The sequence below is a fragment of the Drosophila persimilis genome, unplaced genomic scaffold (assembly GCF_003286085.1).
Source record: "Drosophila persimilis strain 14011-0111.01,24,50 unplaced genomic scaffold, DperRS2 tig00000431-arrow-pilon, whole genome shotgun sequence".
Lineage (NCBI taxonomy): Eukaryota > Metazoa > Arthropoda > Insecta > Diptera > Drosophilidae > Drosophila > Drosophila persimilis.
In genome coordinates, this window is record NW_020825312.1 from 115,728 (window position 1) to 137,535 (window position 21,808).

The 21,808-nt window shown below is 49.2% G+C and overlaps 1 protein-coding gene across 1 annotated transcript; it reads left to right on the forward strand.

The window, feature by feature from the left end:
- Window positions 1-3,713: 3,713 nt before the first annotated feature.
- LOC6603691 (serine/threonine-protein phosphatase PP1) lies at window positions 3,714-4,975 on the forward strand. Its single transcript, XM_002028623.2, has 2 exons — window positions 3,714-4,052; window positions 4,109-4,975. Exons 1-2 carry the CDS (start codon window positions 3,769-3,771, stop codon window positions 4,809-4,811), a joined length of 987 nt encoding a protein of 328 aa, XP_002028659.1. The 5' UTR covers window positions 3,714-3,768; the 3' UTR covers window positions 4,812-4,975.
- Window positions 4,976-21,808: the final 16,833 nt, after the last annotated feature.

A 21,808-nucleotide genomic window follows, 5' to 3' on the forward strand; every position in this document is an offset into this window, starting at 1 on the left:
GACTCTGCCTCTGGTTGACTCCTTGTTGCCTCTGTAGACTTTGTTGCATGGATGTTTGCTCGGGCTCTGTCTCTGTCTCTGTCTCTGCCTCTGCCTGTGTTGTCCTAGGTCTCGGCTCTGCTCGGTCCTGGCCTGGCCAAGAGCATGTCTAAACAAAATAACATCTTTAGCGCGCAAACATGACAAAACATCAGAATTCCAGCAGATTAACGTCAATTTTAATTGCATTCACTTAGACCAGGCTCAAGACCATGTCTATGAGAAGAAGCAAAGCCCACAGAGGACCGGCCACCAGCCGACGCTGGCATCTGTTGGAAATATGCATACAAAAGCAAAAAGAAAATCAAACAAGAAGAAAGGAGTCAGAGAGAAGATACCCCTGTAGCCACAGCAACAAAAAGGGTTTTAGCAAAGGCCAAGAGCTTAACCAGAGAGCAGAGGCCCAGCCGGCCAGCCAGCCAGCCAAGGCAAACAAAGTTCCACAAGGTTGTGATTAACATGCGATAAAAAATGACCGGCCTGAGCGAAGGCTCTCCTCCTCTGTTGGCATTGGCAGGGAAGTCCAGCGGCAGCGGCAGCGGCAGCTCTCGAGTACACGGGGCCACTCTTGGAGTACAAAAGTTAAGTGTCTGCCTGTCACATGCGATTTGCACCTGCCGGATGAGCCATGGAGGAGGACGCCCGGCTTTGCGTGGATTATTTATCATCTGCGGCGCATCGGACGCGGACGCAGACGCAGACCCAGACCCAGACCTCTGTTGCAACGAGATGCACGTTGCAAGATTCACTCTTCTTTGGGGTTTTATTTTTTTCTGGTTTTTTTGTGGCTTCGTTGCGGAGAGCAAAGGCTATAATCAAGCCCTGGCAAACATTTGCCCAGATACAATTTTTTTTTTTTTGGTCTGCCGGTCGTTCATAAATTTTAATATTTTAATTTGACTTAAGACGATGAACACATAAAGCCAAGACACTAAAACCCCTGCATTTGTGGGTTCGTTCGGTGTCCAAACAGGGCACTGAACAGGGCACAGGGCACAGGGCAAAGGCAAATGCAATTTCTTGTAAACTGTGTTCCAGTTTCAGCTTTGTCGTCGTGTTTTGAATTACCACAAAACGGTTTACATTTCCTGTGAATTTTGTGCTTTGATTTTAGGAAAATTAACAACAGCTCAAACAAGCAGCGACCGAACCGACCGAAGCAGCCCAAGCAGCCCAGGAACCAGGCCAACATCCGAACAGCTCATCCAGCCAGGCGAGTCAACAACATGGCCCAAAACGAATCGGCGTCATCATCACTAGAATACAGCAGTGGCAGCAGCAGCAGCAGCAGCAGTGAGAACAAGGTAAGTGCCGGCTCTGGCCCGCCGAAGAAGCACACTGGAAATACCCTAATAGCCCGGCTTGGACTAGGCCTGGGATTACGTATCTCTCCTTTGGAAAACCAGCGGAATTACAGGGATTTTATAAATAAATAAAAAAACAAATAAAAATAAACACAAATAAATAAAAATAATAATAAATAATAATCCACTCAATATTATAAAGCATTGTAAAACATGTCAGCCATACGTCTGCTATATCCAGGGATCCTGAGGATTATAGATTGTAATGAAATAAAATAACAAATTAAAAAAAAACTCGTTAAAAAATTTATTTAATTTTAAATTTTTATTAGGAAATATTTTTGATATTAAAATCGAACATAGAACTTATTTTTAATCTGTATAAGTATATAATTTGTGTATAATAAAAATACAAATTTCAATCAAATACAAATTAAAAATTAAATTACAAATAAATACTAATTTTCCACCTCTCCGTTACAAAATTCTTTAAAATACATTTTAATTTAAAATTTTGATTGGGAAATATTTTTGATAAACTTATTATTTAATTATTTAAATTTTATTTAAATTTTAATCCTGTTCGAGTATACCTCTTGAAAAAATAAACTAAAACTAAAAAAATAGGTTTTCACAGATAACTCTTCGTTAAAAAATTTTGTTTAAATAAATATTAATTATAAATTTGTACTAGGAAATATTTTTGGTATTAAAATCGGTAAAAGGTCTTATTGTTAATCCACCATAGATCCAACTTTTCGTTAAAAAAATTATTGGAAATAAATTTTAGTTTCTTAATTTTGATTTAGCTAATGGTAAGCTAATTATTTAATGAATTAATTATTTAATGGGTTTATTTAAATTTTCGAGGATACCTATTGAAAAAATAAAAATAATTAAAATCTAAAAATGAGTTTTCCGCCGATACCTCTTCGTAAAAAAAAATTTGTTAAATACATTTTAATTTTAAATTTTGATTAGGAAATATCGGACATACATATGTAACTCTTGTTTTTATTCTATATAAGTATATAATTTTTATATAATATCAATACAAATTTCAAATAAAATTAAATAAAAAATTAAGTTAAAAAAAACTTATACTTCCGTATATTAATTAGTTAATTTCATTTTATTAATTTTCTTTAAGAAAATGATTTGAAAAAAATTGTAGTTTTAAATTTTTAATAGGAAATTTTTTGTATAAGCTAAATATTTAATTAATTAATTATTTAATTAGTTTATTTAAATGTTTATCCTTTACGAGGATACCTCTTGAACAAAAAGTGTAGTTGTATTTGTTGTAACACCCTTTTGACTTAATGCTCCGATGTCTGGCCATATCCCATCGATGATCTTTATATAGTAGCTCCTCTGATGCGATTATCTGCCAGAGACACCGTCTAATGGTCGAATGGCCACCTAATGGCCATTGCCTTCGCCATGGCTCTGCGGTGTGTTGCGCCAGGGAAAGGGCATTGACAAACAGCGTGCAGTCATTCGGATTGTAGCATAGCATGTTGTTTGCTTCGCTGGTTTCATTTGCCCCATCCCAGCCCGACCCATGCCGACCCATCCCCAGCCCCATTCCCATTCCCATCCCCCCCACTCGTAACCCTGGCCAATGCCCGGCTAAACCTCTGGCTATGATGCGACCAACTGCCATGGCACGCTGACTTGGCTTTGGCTACGCTTGTTTGGTTTGGTTTGGTTTGTTTCAGCTCCGGCTCTAGCTACAGCTCCAACTAGAGAGCTCCGGTTCTGGCCGAAAGGCTTCGATTCGGCTTTGGACGCTTCTGCTAAACAGGTTAAAATGTCGTTCAAAATGTCAAGTCAACACTTTGATGTTGTCCGTGTCGCTGTCCCTGTCCCTGTCCGTGTCCCAGTCCCTGTCCGTGCCCCTGTCCGTGTCCCTGTCCGTGCCCCTGTCCGTGCCCCTGTCCGTGTCCGTTGTGGTGGCTGGCTGGCTGGTGCTTCAGTTACGGCTGCTGTAGCTGTAGCTGTAGCTGTAGCTGGAGCTTTGTTTGCGTGTGATCTGCGCTTTATTTATGCAACATTCAGCACACGACGAAACATGCAACCAGAGCCGAAAATGTTAAGTGCTCCACCGATAGAAACGATAGAAACGAAATAGAACGGACTCTGGTTTGGGTTTCGGGGGGGCGGGGGGGGGCGGGAGGCATGGGGGGCATACACCGTCTGCATCGTGCCTTCGTTGGCAATCTTGTTGTCGTCCATCGAACGCTGTTCTAAAGGCAGGGAGACGATTTTCGGTTAATGAAACGGTAGCGGTTAATGTGGGAATGGGGTCGCCGTAGAGCCCACAGACACACAAGTCACACGATGAGGCTGGAGAAATGATATCGTCTGGTAGCCTGCCATTTCCTGGTCGGGCTGTGTAAATTCCAAAATTACTCGTACAAATATGAGCTATATGCACACGGATCGGCTCACCAACGAATATGAGGTGTTCAATGCCAACATCGAGTCGATAATCAACAAACTTGTCAACTGCGATAATCCCCACAACGGGCTCAATTTGTCCGAGAATCAGCTGCGATTTGTCTGCTATTTCGCGCGTAGAGCCCTTCTGGACGAGAAGAGCTTGCTAAGGATCGCACCGCCGCTGAAGATCTGCGGCGATATCCATGGACAGTTTTCCGATCTCCTGAGGATCTTCCATTTGGGCGGACCAATACCAAAGCAGAAGTGAGTCCTTCCTCCCAGCCGAACGGGGCTAATCACTCCCGATCCCGATCGCCTAGGTACCTCTTTCTGGGGGACTATGTGGACCGCGGGAAGCTGTCCGTGGAGACCCTTACGCTGCTGCTCGCCTACAAGGTGCGCTATCCGAATCAGATATTCCTGCTGCGCGGCAATCACGAGTCCGCCAAGGTGAATCGCGTCTACGGCTTCTTCGACGAGTGCAAGCGGCGCTACTCCGTCAACCTGTTCCGGAGCTTCGTGGCCGCCTACGACTGTATGCCGCTGGCGGCCGTTGTCGGCCAGAGGATCTTCTGCGCTCACGGCGGCATCAGTCCGCGGATGCACTGCCTGAACGACATCGAGGACGTGGAGCGTCCGCTGGAGGTGCCCGACGTCGGACTCGTCTGCGACCTGCTGTGGTCCGATCCGGACGATCGGAACCCCGGCTGGGGCGAGAACGAGCGCGGCGTGAGCTACACCTTCGGGCACAACGTTGTGAATCTGTTCTGCAAGCGGATGAAAATCGATCTGATCGTCCGGGCCCATCAGGTCGTCGCCGATGGCTACGATTTCTTCTCCCGCCAGCTGATCACCATCTTCTCGGCGCCCAACTACGCGGGTATGTTCGACAATGCGGGGGCCATCATGAACGTGGACGCCAATCTGATAATTACCTTCATCATCATCAAGCCCACCTACACGGTGACCAGAGGCGGCCCTGGGGCCTCAATGGAGGCTACGGGACGAAATCGTAACTTCTAGAAATCAATAAACCACCATCACCATAAAGACTTCGCCCCCATTTGGGCGCCTGCTGCCGGCCCCCAACGCTCCTGGCCCTGTTGCCAAAAGGCTGAAGCCAAAGTTGTTGCATTTCTGAGAATATTTTACGCTTGTTGAGGCTGACGACACAACATACAATAGAAGCCACCGCCAACGAAGACGACGACGACGACGACCGAGTCTCTGGGTATCCGTGTATCTGGGTATCCGTGTATCTGTGTATCTGTGCATCTGTGTATCTGTGTGAGACTACTACTAGGGTTTCGAGTTTTGTTTTCTTTGCACTCGAGTTGTATCACATCAATGGCCATTGTGTACGTCAACTTTGATGTTTCGGCTAAAGTTTTGAAGTGTGAGGTTTTAGACGTTCTTATTGCACTTTCCTACTTTCCGACTCCGAGCAGCGTCCAACTACTGCCTTACCTTGACAGGTGAAGAATGCGAAAGAAAGAAACACACATTTCAAGTGCCACAGTTGCCGGGCCACTTGAAAATCAACTCAAGCCTTTTAGGTGGAAAAATCGACATGGCCAGGAGTCAGATCTGGTCATTGGACGACCCCTGGTCGTCTGTTGACTGCCTACGTTTCCAGTATTATATATATATATATGTATTTTTGTTTGCTCTCACATTTCCGTTGAATTTTCTGTTCTAATTGAGTAAGAAGTGTGCGGTGAGGCAGCAGTTTTTCCCTTTTCGGCCAACAACTGTTGCGGCCGATTTGCCTGACGGCTTTAATTGGATTTTCATACCTGTTCCAGCAGACTTCGATGTTTGATTGGTGTTTGTATAATGAACTTGCAATATTCTGGTTATCTGGATTTGAGATTCGAACCGGGAATGGGACCGGGACTGGGAGCAGCTGTTGTTGGGAGATGACTTAAATGTAACGCGTGAAATTTAACACACATCATCGATGAGGCTCTCCCTCTCCGCCTCTTGTTGTTGTTTATTTAATTTATGTTATTATTACCTGATTAAGTATGAAATGTTGATGGTAATGGTGATGGTGATGGCTGGTTCTCGTTGTGTTATTTAATTCAAAAATTGATTACGACCAGCCAAAGATAACAACTGATTGAACCCCCTGCCCCGACGGCCCTCCCCTGACAAATGTAATTACTGGAAAAACTCTGTTTTCCATAATACGAAAGGGTTTCGGCCAGAGGAGGAGACCCTCCTCCTAGGGCCAGCCCCTCAAAGCTTTGGCTTCTAATTAACACAATGGACAGAGGCAGATAGGACAAGAAAAAGAATTTCTAAGGCCACCATTTCCCCCTCCATCTAATTGCAATAAAAAATGGTTAAACAAAGTAATAAAGAGCCCCCGAGGGTACCCGCCCAGCGAGTGTTGCCATTTTTACGAGTCTAATAAACAGAAAACAGAAAACAGAAAATTCATCATATCTAGAGCAGAGAGAGCACCGCTCACCTAATGAGCAACTTGGGGTGCGGAAAGTGCAACACATTTTAATGGTGTTTGAGGCCGGGCTCGGAGGCTCGGAGGCTCGGAGGCTCGTAAAATGTGCCAAGTGGGCAGGCGGCGACTGTCGGCCAAAAGGAAACGGCGGAGCGCTGCATACATCGAGGGAAAATTAAATGGCTGCAATAATTAAAACACCTGTTTTAATTAGATAGAAATGCATGTGTAACCTAGGCTCTGTCTTGGCTGTGAGAATCGGAGTGGAGCTGGTATGGGAGGGAGTCAGAGGTGAGAACATACACTGCGACCCTGACCAACAACTTGTTGAAAGTTCTCTTTCCAGTCCGAAATTAATGACTCCCGTTGTCTGGGGCGGCTACTTCAAAGTTGGAGAAGAACAACTTCATCATCAGCGGCGACCAAAAACAGCTGGAGGTCTCATGTACCGCTATCTGTGGCTCTTCAGAGAATCTTTCTGCCCGCGCTATTGTTGTAACCTTTGACTGCAAGCCACAATCCATGCATAGAGGCACAGAGGGACAGAGGCACAGAGGCACAGAGGGACAGAGGCATAGGGGCGCACACCCCTAAGCCGCATAATCCTTTCTCGCTGCTTTTTCGCTTGAATGATCAGTATCGAGCGAAACAATGGTTGTCACTCAGTGTCCCTATCGGAGATGGTGTGTCTGCGAAAGCCAGGATTATGATTTTGATGTCTTATTCGGGACTGGAGATAAAGTATTTATATACTTGCCTTCATTGGATTTTGGTCCTGGATCATTCATGGAGAGTTATATATTCAAACATTGCTGGAAAAAAACCCTGAAATTCTATGTCCAAAGCACTAATCAGCACTTTCGAATGAGCGGAATATTCAATATTTAGCTCCTACTCGCAGGCGAGGCAAAAAAACGAGGCGGATGGAAGTTCTCGATGAACTTGAAGACCATGAGTGTTGGTGGTTTGATTGGGCGACTTGCTCACACGCACATTAATGCATAACATTTATTTGAAAGGGTTTTATACATGGATTAAAGTTGGGGCTAACCAGTTCTTCAAGTGTATTATGAAAAGACTTTTCTCTGGCAGCTTCACATCGATTGTCCCGCTTCTAATGCCCACCGGTCTCTGCTTTGTGGCTGTCCTTCCCTCAGCCTTTTCCCGCGAAACCTCAATCCCTGGGGAGTAAAGGAGTGACGGCTCTGCTTACCTTTTAGGGTAAGCCACAAATATGCCAAAACATGATCATCAATGGCCATGATGGATATGAAAAATCGACAGCACACACCCCTCAAAGTCTGTAATCCTTTGGGCTTGACTTGGGCGCTGCCTTCGGTGTGCGCTCCAGCTCCAGCCCTGTCTAACAATGAGGACTAGGACTGCATTCCTTCCACTTCTACTTCAAATGAAGTGCATTCATCCGGTAGCAATCCTTTTCTTTTCTCTATTATTTCCTTGTGCATCATTTCACTTGAATTTGCGTTGACATCCTGCCTGCCTGCCTGCCTGCCTGCCAGCCAGACGGACCCAGTCTCGTCCTGTCCTGTCCTGTCGTGTCTTGTCTATATAATAACGAGCGTTTGCCTGACATATCCTTTAAGCATGATTAAAAACGCAAAGTAAATGAAAATTGTTTTGTGCAAACGCCTCCTTAGCACACCTTGAAAACAACAAAACAAAAACGGGTGTGTGTGTGTGGGTCCTCTTCCTAGACAACGACAACGAACTTGAAACGAGGAGTTATCCCAGGACAATGGAGGTGCTGTCCTCTTTCCATTCCCATTCCCATTCCCTTAACCATTCCCTTTCCCATATGCAGCAGCACTTAAAAAATCCTACAGATTTTCCCACTTAGTGATAAAGTTGCCACGGCCGTCAGCGATGCTGGTGAATGGCTTTTGTGCCAGGACCAAGGACCAAGGACCAAGGACCTTCCCTTCTTTCGTTTATTTGTTGTATTCTTTCTGTGCTGCTCCCCATTTAAAACACTCGACTGAAAATAAGCCCAAAAGAGGGGACAACCAGGAGGACACCCCCTGCTCCCCTCCCCTCCCCGCCCCCCCTGCACTTCCTTGCAATTTCATGCTCAAATGGAGTCGTTAAATCATTTTCTGAAATTGAGTCGGGGAATTTGTTGTGGCTGTTGTTTCCGTGTGGCATTGACATTGGATCCAAGGCGGCTCTCCCCCCCACCCCCCACCACACTGTTCTTGCCACACACATGTGCAGCAGGCGCACGTCTAGCTGTAAACGGAAGTACTTACTGGTGGCTCCAGCTAACATTAAATTAAAATATCCTCGAGATACATTTCTTTGTTGTTTCGTTTTGTTTTTCGGGCTCCTCTTTAATTAAAACCAAAATGTTTCTCTCCCTCTCTCTCGCTCCCTCTCTCTCTTCTCTCTCTCTCTTCTTTCTTTTTTCTTGATGTGTGGCGTTAAATGCGTTTTGTATGTGATTTCACGGTTTTATGGCCGTCCCCCTAATGGGCCTTCGAGCACATGGAACATGTCTGCCTGCCAGGTACCTCTTGACATTGGCCAAGCATTCTTGGAGGTCATTGAGAGAGCAGCCGCAAGTGCGCAGACCAGGATGTGGGCGGCAGACTCGGATTGGCTATGCTCTGGCAGCTGCAGGAAGAACCTAAAGGGGTCCTTGCTTGCCTCGGATTGTGCCCGGAAAGATATCATCCTCCACTTCTTAGGGGTTCCTCACCATTTTAGGTGCTGGAAGACCCCAAAGGGGTCCTTGCTTGCCTCGGATTGTGCCCGGAAAGATATCATCCTCCACTTCTTAGGGGTTCCTCACCATTTTAGGTGCTGGAAGATCCTATAGGGATCTCGAACTACCTCGGATAGTGCTCGAAAAGACATCATCCTCCACTTCTTAGGGGTTCCTCACCATTTTAGATGCTGGAAGACCCCAAAGGGGTCCTTTCTTGCCTCCAAATGTGCCTGGAAAGATATCATCTTCCACTTCTTAGAGGTTCCCCACCATTTTAGGTGCGGGAAGATCCTAAAGAGATCTCGAACTACCTCGGATAGTGCTCTAAAAGATATCATCCTCCACTTCTTAGAGGTTCCCCACCATTTCAGATGCTGGAAGACCCCAAAGGGGTCCTTGCTTGCCTCCGATTGTGCCCGGAAAGATATCATCCTCCACTTCTTAGGGGTTCCCCACCATTTCAGATGCTGGAAGATCCTATAGGGATCTCCAACTACCTCGAATTGTGCTCGAAAAGTGGCCATATTCCCCTTCTTAGTGGTTCTCTTTAATCTTCAACTTTCAACCACTTTCGCAGCCATAAAATGTCTGAAAATTATGCACAGAACAAGGTCAGCAGAGCAACGCAGGGGTCCGCAGACCGGAGACCGGAGAACGGAGACCGGAGCCCAGCCCCCAATGGCCAATATATCACGGGACGCCTACAATTTAAACTGCCAAAAAAATGAAATGCAAACGGGGCGAACGAAGAGAAATGGCAAACATTTATATAAATAACGCCATCGACTCCAATTAAAGCAGTTTTTGCCAGCAAGCGAGAGAGAGACAGAGAGGGGGAGAAAGAGAGAGAGGGGGAGAGGGAGTGGGAGACAGAGAAGCTGTTTCGTGTGATAAAAACCGCAAAACGAATTTTTCTTTATGTGTGTGTGTGCTCAAGTGGTTGTTTATATGTGTGTGTGTGTGTGTGTGTGTGTGTGTGTGTGTGTAATAAAAATGCAAAACAAAAGCGTTCAAATATGGGTTGTTTTTTTGTTGTTGTTGTTGTTTTGTACCCGCGAGTCGCGTGGGCGTGGCAGGGTAGGGGCAGGGCGGGGATACAAAAACCAAACCACTTTCAAGTGTCATTCGCATACGAAACAATGACGTACCGATGAGAGGGAGCAGCAGCAGGCACAGGGGGAGGAGGAGCAGCAGCCCTAGGAGGAGGAGGAGCAGTCCTAGGAGCAGGAGGAGGAAGAGGAGGAGCAGCCCCAGGACGAGGAGGAGGAGGAGCAGCAGTCCTAGGAGCAGGAGGAAGAGGAGGAGCAGCAGCCCTAGGAGCAGGAGGAGGAAGAGGAGCAGCAGCCCTAGAAGCAGGAGGAAGAGGAGGAGGATCTAAAGGAAGATACTGCAATAGACAGAGAGAAAGATAGTGGCTGCCATGGATTCAAAGACGACCTTGGAGATACTCTTGAAGCCCCCCCAAGGCACACGGCATGCCCCAAGCCTGGCCACAGCCCCTCTCCTGCTCCTCTGGAGTGTACTTCCCAATCTCCTGGCTGCCCGGATCAGGCCCCTGACCCATCCGATCACTTATTCCATGTACCCCATTTCCTTGAAGGCAACGTTGCAATGTTGCAGCCAGCGGAGACGAGGAAATAATAATTTATGCATGCGTTGCGGTGGCAGGGATGTGGGGGGGGGGCAAGGGGGGGTAGTGCAACCGCAAAATGTTTCGACTTGCGTTTCATTGTTGTTGTTGTACGCAAAAAAGTGAATCTGAGCTGCAGGCGCTGCCGTCGCCGGAAAACGGAAATTGTGGCCGGGTTCCCCCCTGCCCCCCCCCCTGCCGCTACCCACCCCCCTTTCCCCACTTAAACCACATGACCCTCGCCACTCTGGTGCTCTCAAGGATTTATGCTTGGCCAATCTGTTTCTTTCTTTCCCCCTCTGCCACACCCCCTCACCCTGCCCCTCTGTGGCCGCCGTTTTTGCCCTGCACTTGGGACGATCTTGGAGCCCGTTTAGCAATTTGCAATTAAATGTTTTCTATTTGCAAATTCGCCAGAAATTGTCGCCAGCAGCAGCTGTTCGGCCTTGTGCCACGCCCCCTTGGAAGACACACGTTTTGTGGGCCAAGCAGCCCCAAAAAGCCTCTGGCTGGGTATCAAATGCCTTTTCTATCAAATTTATATGCATTTTTCTTAATTTTTTCCAGGCTTTGGCTTTGTCGGTGATCGGTGATGGATGGTCCCCCCCCCAGGCTTCAGCACTCATCCTTTTTTAATGGAAAATCTGTGTGTTTTGTGGTCCTCCCCGGACTGTACAAAGCACCGCCACTGCGGGCCCTAAAAAAAACCCGCAGAATGCCGGCAAAAGTCCTCAAAAATGAGAGGGAAAAAATCGGGGCATATGAATTTAATTGCCTAAACAATTCGGAATCAAGGCAGCCAAATTGCTGATTGCATTTAATAAAAATATAATGTTGCCGCAATCGAGCGGCCATCGAGGGGTGGAGGGCGGAGGGAGGGGAGGGGCAGAGCCACCACCGCGGAAAAAGAAATGGCAAACGAATGCGAATGCGAATGCGAATGGGAATCGAAGTGGAATCAAATCGAGACCCAAAATGAAGGCGAAAAGCAAACGCAGAACGAATGACGACAATGCCAACTTAATTTCTGTCATAGAAAGCATGAAAAGGAGCAGCCGGAGTGGCAGTGGCAGCGGCAGTGGCAGCGGCAGCATCAAATTGACATATTGACAGGCAGACAAAGGTCCTTCCGAAATATTTTGGGGTGGCCACAGGAGGAGGCACTGCAGTTTGATGGCGGCGTCAAAAATAAGCAAACATTGCGACAGCAATAAAATATCACAACGAGGCACGAAGCAAGAGGCAGGCGGGGCAGGCGTGGCAGGCAGGGTGGGGGGGTGGCAGGAATGTTGTGGCTTAATTGGGGCAACAGCAGGCCATAGAAAAATCCAATCAAAACGCAATGAAAACACAGCAAAGGCGCAGGATACGGAGGACGAGTGCGAGTATTGTCCCAATCTCTCTGCCTCTCTCCCTTCCCCTCTCCCTCCCCCACCCTCCCCTGTATCAGAGTTTGCAGCTGTAGACCTCAATCGAGTGTGTTGATGTTATCCTGGCAAATAATCAAACAAACAGCCCAACAAGGACCTTGTCAAGTAGACATGTAAGCGATACAGAAGGAGATACATACCACAGCCACAACTCGTTGCATGCAACGCTGCAGTGGCAGCGGCAGTGGCTGCTGCAATCAGTGGAGCGGCCCAGGACCCTGACCTAATCCAATTTGCGGCACAATGGACAAATCCTGTTTTTGTTTTCGCTCAGGGCCCGCTCTGGTCGCACCGATAAAACCGAGAAAAGAAAACACACACACACACAAACACGAAGGATATATATTTGGTATCCTTCCACAGTAGGGCCAGGGGGTGGGGGGGCGGCGGCAGAGCTCCTCCACCCAAACCATTAATCCTTAGAGCCCTTAAGCTATTAATAAAGACACACCACAGCCCCGCGGACTCCTTGGTTGCCACTAATGCTAGCCCCCCCACCCCCCTCCCCCCGCACCACACCGCAGGCCAATCAAACCTCATGACCTGCCCCACCCACTGGGGGCTGGTACTCGCATAAAAGCCACCAAATGTTTGTGTCTAAAAACAAATAAGACAAAGCACACATAAACCACGCCCCCGCCATACCATCGCCGCCCCCCCCCCCCCCCCCAGATGATCAACAAAAGGGAAATTTGTTGCCGGCGTGTTATGTAAATTGCACACAGGCCTTAGAGAGGGGGCGGTAGAGGGGGGAGAGAGCTTCTACTTTATGTAAATAAAAGAAATAATAAGCTCTCGCAGATCCAAAGACAAAGGCCACCAACAAAATGTACAAGTTTATTATTTTCATGATGCGTTGATGATGTTTATATGTACAAAGGGGGGGGGGGGGGGGGGGCGTGGGGCTTCGCCTTTGTTTCGCCTGGAGTAAAGGCCACTGAATTTCGAACACTTACGCTTTGCTTTTTGAGTTGTAGATTTGCCTTTGGAGAAAGTATTTCATATTTCAGTCTAGCAGCTGCCGGCATTAGAAGTGGAGGCGGCTGTGGAGTGGGCGGAACGCCAGTGGAGTGGGAGGATCACCAGTGGAGTGGGAGGATCGCCAGTGGACACCCAGAAGCTGATCAAGGAGGAGAAGCCCAGCTCCCAGTGAAGATCTGCCGGCAGCCCTGAGCAGGAGGGACGTCAGCCCCAGTCCCAGGGCGCTGTCAGCCCTTGTCCCAGGACGCCGTCAGCCCCCGTCCCAGGACGCCGTCAGTCCCAGTCGCAGGACGCCGACAGTCCCAGTCGCAGGACGCCGTCTGGCTTTCCCATCGACCACAGCCCAGGCAGAGGGTGGCACAGGATGAACAGGAACCACTCTGGCTGGCTGAGCGTGATAGCCGGCTGCGACCCGCACAGCACACCTCCTCCCTCCATCGATGGGCGGCTGGAGGGCTCCATCCCGCAGATGTCCGGCCCCCAAGCGAGGACACCCAAGCGCTCCAGCAGTCCCTCGATAGCACGAAGGTCCTCTTCACCGTTTACTGCTCCTGCGATTCGAGGGACTGGTGGGGTTTCCACTGAAACTTTGGCACTGAAAATGATGGAAATAAATTTACCTTGTATTTCAAAGGAATTTCTTCATTTGGGAGGGCCTCTGCTACGAGTGTTTGTGGGGAATTTGGGCAAGGAGCCTTTTCCAACGATCAAGTACTCGGCGCTTTAAATGCTGTCGAGCCTGGGAACCGAATATTTCATTCACAATCTGAGACGCTCAGTAGCGCACACAACTATTTCGAAAATTCCAAATTTTACTAGTCGAAAAGTCACACACAGGCGACAATATGAAATCCGTTCTTTGCTGCTTCCGCGCGTACCTCCATCAGTGGTGTCAACAGAACCAGCAGGGCAGGACCCTGACGGGCGTCCTGCAGCAGCCGGGCTTGGAAAGGACCGCCAGCGAGCCGCCCCGCTGCTCGGTGTTGGGCTCCATCCTGGGCTACACGCTGAACCAGGACCCGGCCGCCCGCAGCCGCAGCGTCCTGTTGGGCGGCAAGTCGCTGGACACCTTCGGCCCCCATGGCGCCGCTCTGGGCGCCGCCCTGGGCCAGAAGTGCCCGGTGCCCGGGGCCAGGAATCTGTGGATCAGGACGATCGTCGACTGGGAACAGCGCTCGACCAGCACCCAGACGGAGGGCGGGGCCCTCCAGAGGCGGGCCAGCGGCCAGCGTCCCGGCCAGGGCTCGCGTCGCAAGAGAAATGAGCGCCAAACCGAAACCGAAACCGAAACCGTTTTAGGAACTAAGAATAAATAAAGATTTGACAACCCAAAGGCACACACATGATGGGGAACGGGGGATGGGGGGGGGCGTGCATTTTGTAATATAATTTGTTTTGCTTGATGGATCCTGGGCTACACTTTTATGATACTCGTACGCCCCCCGGCATAATCAACATTATCCTCAGAGTCAAAGGAGCAGAGGAGCACAGGAGCAGGCCCAGGGGTGGCGGGGGGCGGGGTGGACGCCCCAGCCGCATTATCATCTCATTGCACAGGACTTAATCCTGCGGCAGGTTATTAAAGCGTAACGCGTTTCGGTCTTGTCCTTCGGCTCGAGCTCCCCCTCCCCACCCCCCCTTTTATTGTTCGCAGCGAGGGAGCGAGGGTGGAGGGTTGGGACGACGGTGCCGCCTTAATGCTAAATGATCCAATATCCTGTTTCCTGCATTTGTGTTCTGCAGCGTTAAAAGGTCCTTTGTGGCCTCGGCTCGCTATTATTTGCCTTGGCCAACTCCCCCTCCCCCCACCCGCTCCTCGTCCTTTTTTTTCTTTGCCTCAATTATTTGCTCGGCAAAGAAGCGAAAAGCAGTAGAGAACCCGAAAAGGAACGACAAGTGGCGGACGGGAACATCATTTTTGTATCTTTTCTTTGCGCACAGCAACTCAAATAACGGAATGTAAAGTTTTTAATTATGCAACTCCAACGGCTCCAGCGATGACGTTGTCGCATTGTGTCCCCCCTTCCCCCCCCCCCCCCCCCCCTCCCTTTAGCCAGAAACTTAAAATACACATAATTAGCCATAGTACTAGTACTTTCTGGTAGTCGCAGTTTTAGGCACTGCCACGCTCGGGCCCGCGTTTTTTGTGTATCTTTGGGATATCTTTTGGGCTTTGGGCTTTCGGCTTAGTCCCTCGCTGGAGCAAACTAGGCCAGTTTCGTTGCCGAAAGTTTTGTGTTTAGTTTGGACTGACAAAGGCCTCGGCTAATTAAATGAAAATATTAATTGTGATCCAAATGAAAATGGGCCCCGTGGACCAAGGGCCGGATTGAAGGCAGTGCCGCGAAAGAGTCCGCCAGAGAGCTGTCCAAGGAGAGCGTCTGAGGTGCAGGCCCTGGGATAAGACCTGGCAGAGTGTCCTCCTGGGTCAGGCTATACTTGGGCATGGTGGTGCGGGGTGCGGGGTGCGGGGTGCGGGGGGGGGAACAAACACTCATAAAATGTTACATGTCGTAATATTCACCGCCAGAAACAACAACAAACAAAATACAACAACAGGCTAAAGTCAAAACATGCCAGAAAACATGGCATTGAAAGCTGTTGGCAAAGGGGGGGAAAAGGGTGGCAGAAAGGAGGGAAAAGGGAGGGGGAAAAGGAGGGACAAGAGGAGGGAAACAGGGGAGAAGAAGGAGGGGGGAAAGGAAAGGAGGGAAGAAGGAGGGACAAAAGGGGGAAAAAAGGAGCGAAAAAGGGGGAAAAAGGAGGGAAAAAGGAGGGAAAAAGGAGGGAAAAGGAGGCAAAAAGGAGGGAAAAAGGAGGGAAAAAGGAGGGAAAAAGGAGGGAAGAAGTAGGGAAAAAGGAGGGAAGAAGGGAGGGGAAAAACGAGGGAAGAAGGAAGCGAAAAAGGAGGGAATAAGGAGGGAAAAGGGAGGAAAAAAGAGGCAAAAAGAGGAAGAAAAGAGGAGGAAAAATGAGGGAAAAAGGAGGAAAAAATGAGAAAAAAAAGGAGCCTAAAAATAAGGGAAAAAGGAGGCAAAGAGCAGGGAAAAATCAGGCAAAAAGAACAAAAAAAAAAGAGAAAATCCAACCCGAAAGAGGCGAAGGCCCAAGGAATGTCTGGATGCCAGTGGGAAAAGAAAAGAAAAGCAAATTTTCCTCTCCCCGCACATAATCTTTTTAACAATTTGTAGCGAATGTGTGTGGGGGGGTGGGGGGGGTGTGATGCATGGATATGACACACATCGAGAGACAAAGTCAATGCCGAAATATGCAGAAATTTGTTTTGTTTTTTTGTCGGCTGGCAGAGGACCTCTGCTCCTTGCCGCCTTGTTGTACATAATCCTTGAGAGGTGTGACATTCGTTTGGATAAATTTCAACTTTGATCCTTAAAGGATAACCCCGGGGGTGTGGCAAGCCAATTGCCGCACACCAAAACCAAATAAACCCAACAAAACTCCGGCTCGAGATCTGTGCGGCAGGACTCCTTCTCCTCCTCCTCCTCCTCGAGGACTTGAGTTGTCAAAATCAGCACAAAAATTTCTCTTTGTTTGCGGGCGAGTGTGTGTTTTCGTCGGGTTTTGGGTTTTTTGGCCAAATGTTATTTTCTTTTCATTTAACTGTCATGTATTTTGCATACACAAGGCCCCTACCCCCCACCCCCCACCCCCCACCCCGTCCGCTGTGTCGGTGGCAAATTGAATGCCCGACACAGGATTCTTTTGCCCGCTGCTGTGACATTTGACCGCCGCCGTCTGCAGAAGATCAAAAGGAAATTTCACTTATTTTCATGCCCTCTTTTTTAGGTGGCATTAATCACACCTTCCTCAGGGGGGGGTGGGGGAGGGGGCACAACTTTTGGTGGCAAATTGGACAAGGCCCAAGCGTTTTTCCCAGAAATTGTTATCAAGCAAAAGTCAAAAATTCCAAAAAATATGGGTGGCTATGCCATAAATATCAATCAGTATATATGTAGATATAGAACGAATTGCCAAAGAGAAAACTGTTTAAATTTTGTATTTTATAAATTTTAAATTTCGAATCAGACGGCATTGAAAGCGGCTCGTCTCGCCCACGTCCAGCGGCCCCAATCGGAGTGGGAGGATCGCCAGTGGACACCCAGCAGCTGATCAAGGAGGAGAAGCCCAGCTCCCAGTGAAGATCTGCCGGCAGCCCTGAGCGGGAAGGACGTCAGCCCCAGTCCCAGGACGCCGTCAGCCCCCGTCCCAGGACGCCGTCAGCTCCAGTCCCAGGACGCCGTCAGCCCCCGTCCCAGGGCGCCGTCAGCCCCAGTCGCAGGACGCCGTCAGCCCAAGTCCCAGGACGCCGTCAGCTCCAGTCCCAGGGCGCCGTTTGGCTTTCCGATCGACCAGAGCCCAGGCAGAGGGTGGCACAGGATGAACAGGAACCACTCTGGCTGGCTGAGCGTGATAGCCGGCTGCGACCCGCACAGCACACCTCCTCCCTCCATCGATGGGCGGCTGGAGGGCTCCAACCCGCAGATGTCCGGCCCCCAAGCGAGGACACCCAAGCGCTCCAGCAGTCCCTCGATAGCACGAAGGTCCTCTTCACCGTTTACTGCTCCTGCGATTCGAGGGACTGCTGGGGTTTGAACTTTGGCCCTAAAATGTGTGTGAAATGTGTTTGAAATTTCGATTAAATTTGGACCTTGTCTGAGAGTACTTCGCACTGCATTTTATATTTCAATCCACACGGATATTCCTTGGCGTTAGATCTTGATTTGAAGCAACTTTTTGCCTAATGCCTAAGTGATCCCTAATATCCCTCTGTGACGGCATCGCGTGCCTTTTTTTTTGGGCTAACCCCAGACCGGAGGCCGAAGGACGAAGGATGAAGCCCGATCCATCCACAATCCTCTAACGCCCGATAATTATGTTGGAATATTTCCAGCGATAATTGCTTGATTTGCACAATGTCTGTTGATGTTTTCATAATGGATGCTTTCTGGGCATAAATTACAAGTTCTCCTGTGCCACCCTCCCCTCGCTGGCATGTGGCAGGCAGCGCCTGGAGTCGAGTGGCAGATTGATAAGGGAAGGGATGGCGAGGCGAGCGTCCCCGAAGGCAGACCGTATACGGAATTAACACATTTGCGCTCGATCAGGATAATGATGATGCTGGGCTGCCAGCCCGAGATCAGGGTGGTTTTCGCCCCCTTTTTAGGGTGTGCCAAAACAGTGGCAGCTGCTTTTCCGGCTGCTGTTGCGCAGCAGTTTTCCCATTTTCCCATTTTCTGCGTCACTGTTAGATTTATGGATACATTTTTTCACTCTACTCCCGAAACCGATCCCGCTGCCGCTCCCCTACCCCCTGTCCCGCATGGAAGGGCAGTACAAATTTCTAGACAGTTTGTTTTTATTACGATTGCGAGTACTCGTATTTTCAAGTGCATTATTGGCCGCCCTGTCAGATCGGACCACAGATCATTGGGCAGCTACCTTATGAGGGTGCAAGTGTCCTGCGGCCGAGCGACAGTTGCGCTCGATTTGTCCAGCATTTCCTGGCCATAAATTCGATCAAGAAAACTGCAGGCCGTGTTGGAAGCCCTCAAGTGGAGCCCGAACCCTGCTCCTAGGCCCAGAGGCAAGACCTAAGCTCCCTTCATGTGACCGTGGACCCTGGAGCTCCACAGCTGGAGGGACTAGTACTCAGCAATCGGCTTAGGGCTCTCTCTCTGTCTCCCTCTCTCTCTCTGTCATTGCCGTTTGCTTGCCTTGCCACCACCCCCTGAGCGGGCGGGCAGGAGGCGGTAATATAATATTTGTCATAGTTCATAATTTAGATACAGTTTTTTTTTGTGGTCTGTAAAAAACTAACAAAAGGCAACAAATATTGCAACATCTACGGCATATGTGGCAAGCAGTTCAAGTGGGGTGCCGGCGAGGGTTGATCCGGGCGGTGGGGGGGATTGTGGTTACCCCTCAGCTCTCCCTCTCTCGCTTAGCCAAGGGTTTGTCTGGCCAAGTCAGGATTTCTTTATCACCAGGGGTGGGGAGGGGAGGGGGGAGGGGATGTGTGTGGGGGCCTCTGGCATTCGATAATTTATGCAGCAAAGGTGATTTTCGCACCTGGGGTCCGAAGAGTCAGAGCCAGAGCCAGAGCCAGGACATGCAGGTTGGCCACACACAAAGCCAGGGACCAGGACACAGGACACAGGAGACAGGAGACAGGACACAAAGGACCAACTGGATAATGCATAGATAATTTATTAGCCAACGACCAGCATCGAGTATCGTGTATGCCTTGAATGCTGGATGACAACTGCAAAACTGCAGTCGAGGAGATTGGCCAGATATCTGTGCCAGGATGCGGGTCGGCAGCGAAGGATGTGCGGACAAAGGACGAGTGTTTAGTCTAAACACAAAGGAGACCATAATACAATCATAATTGCATTTTTACAACAGCCAGGGGACGGGGAAGGGGGGGACTATTGACAGTTCACACCAAGGACATGCATGAGCCAGAGGGTCCTGGCGAGTCCTGAGCACAACAAACAGCACAAAAGGCGAGGCGAAATTAAATTTTTATCTAATATAAACTCGCAGCAGGCACTCGTCCTTGTGCCGGTCCCTTTTGCACAGCTCTTTTTTGCTCAAGGACATTCCAGGAAACACACACACACACGCTGTCAGTTTTCACACCAATTCCCAGGGGGATACACTCTCGCATAATTCCCATCCAATGTCCTTCGATGGCACATTAATTTGACTTATCCTGGGACAGCAGCAAGGACACGCACTCAGCTGGAAAAGTGCAATTAATGTCAAACAATGGCGACTTTTGTCAGCTCTGGACGCACACACGCACTCACACAGCCGGCCAAGGATGCACAGACCATTAGTCAGGATAGCGGATAGCCAAGGACCAAGACCCAGACCAGGACCAAGACCCAGTCCAGGACCTTGTGCATAATTAGCCGGGACTACGGATGGGTTATGTCCTTCTGGGCCAAGTCAAGGTCCACAGCAACCTTGAGTCGTAATTGAGGTCCTGCCGGGACAATGGCTGACTTTTGCTCGCGTTGCATGCAACACGCGCCGCGCATGCGCGCCCAAAAAGGGCGAAAGCCAGGCGTGCGCTGATAATAAAACCATTTAGCCACTCCTCGAGGTCAGCCAAAGGTCCTTGCAGCAGGTCCTTGAGCAGTTTCAACGATTGAGTCGTAATGGCCGCAGCGCGAGAGGTTGAATGCCCGCCGGGTTCCGACTAAAGTTCGAGGAGCCATTAAAGAGTAACCCATCTGATAGATACATTCCGAGTGGCTCTGGAAGGTCATCGGAGAGGCCAGCGATAGAACTTCATTGAGAGGAAAACCGCCCAGAAAGATCTTTGGAAGGGCATGATATCGGGGGGATATTCTCAGACCACCAACCACCCATTCGACTCCTGCGACTCTCCCCTTCTTTCCTTGCGGCCTCCTTCAGGCCTCGCTTCAGCCGAGACACCCACATGGAGGTCCTTCAGTCTGCAGTTGGGTCGATTCTGCATTCAATCACTAAATCAGGGGCAAACAGAGGGCTCCCCCGGAGCACGGCGGCGACAAACAACGGTGGCTGTTGCCGCCTAAAGTGGATGCCAAATAACCATAATGGTGTTTATCCACAAGTTCATTTCGCTGTTTAAACATGCCTCCGAATTCAGCCCCTCCCCCCCCCCCCGAAACACAATAAACAACGCAGTGCGAGGCGATGCGAGGCGCCCCAACCTGGTGCTGGGGGTATTTTTTTTTTTTGTTTTATTCCATTTGCTGGACCCTCTTGGGCATAGACGTCGATGACGACGACGACGACGACGACGATGGCCGCGACAGCCGATGGATGGAGAGTAGCCCTCGAGCTGGAGGGGGGGACTGGAGGGGGACTGCGACTGTTGGCCACTCCAAACACGGTAGCCACTCACGAGTATCGCCATATCGAAGTGCATTGCGCTGTTATTTTAACGATTATGCTGATGAGCATCGACTGGTGGCTGTTGGCTGGTGGCTGGTGGCTGGTGGATGCCCCAGCGATGGCAACGCGGGCGATGATCCATCAGAACTCTGGACATGGAAATGCAATTTGTGTAATTTATGCCGATGCTCAACGAATGCAACAAGATGTGTATCTGAGTGTGCGTTCGATTAGCCCAGGCGATCCGTCAGATACAAAATGTTTGGCTATCCGAGATGCGGCGGCACTTGACTCTCCACCACCTGAATCCCGATCTCCCCCCCCTTCCTCATTTGATTTATGATTTCAACAGCAAGAAAATTAAAAGCATTCTGGGATTAGAATTCTTCTTCGAAATGTTGTCATCGGAGGAGACCCCGAGATTCCTCTCTTTAGACGCAGGCAGACGTCTTCTCATCAATCAGCTTATCATATCCAGTCTGGCGGAGAGAAGACAGTTTAAATGTCAATTAGAGGTAGGGCCAGAGCCGAACACAGATCGGCCGGATCATTAAATATAAATTATGAGGGTCTTGGGCAGTAACCAGTAGCCAATGGGGGCCTCTAAGGCCTGTGGAAATCAATCAGAATTATGTTAAGCAGTTCCACAAAACCTTTCCAGAGGTGGATCTGCGACCGGGTGTGGCCCTGGGAAAGATTTTCAGCAGACGACGCGACAAATCGTTGCCAATTCGAGCGTTCCACCAAAAATCCAAATCACAGCACAAAGAGGTGGGCGAGGGGGGTGGTTCTGACGTTAATAAATGACCGGAAGGACATTGTATGGCATGCCATGGCGTGGCAATAAACAAACAAAAGAAGGACGAACCAAGGACAAGCCTG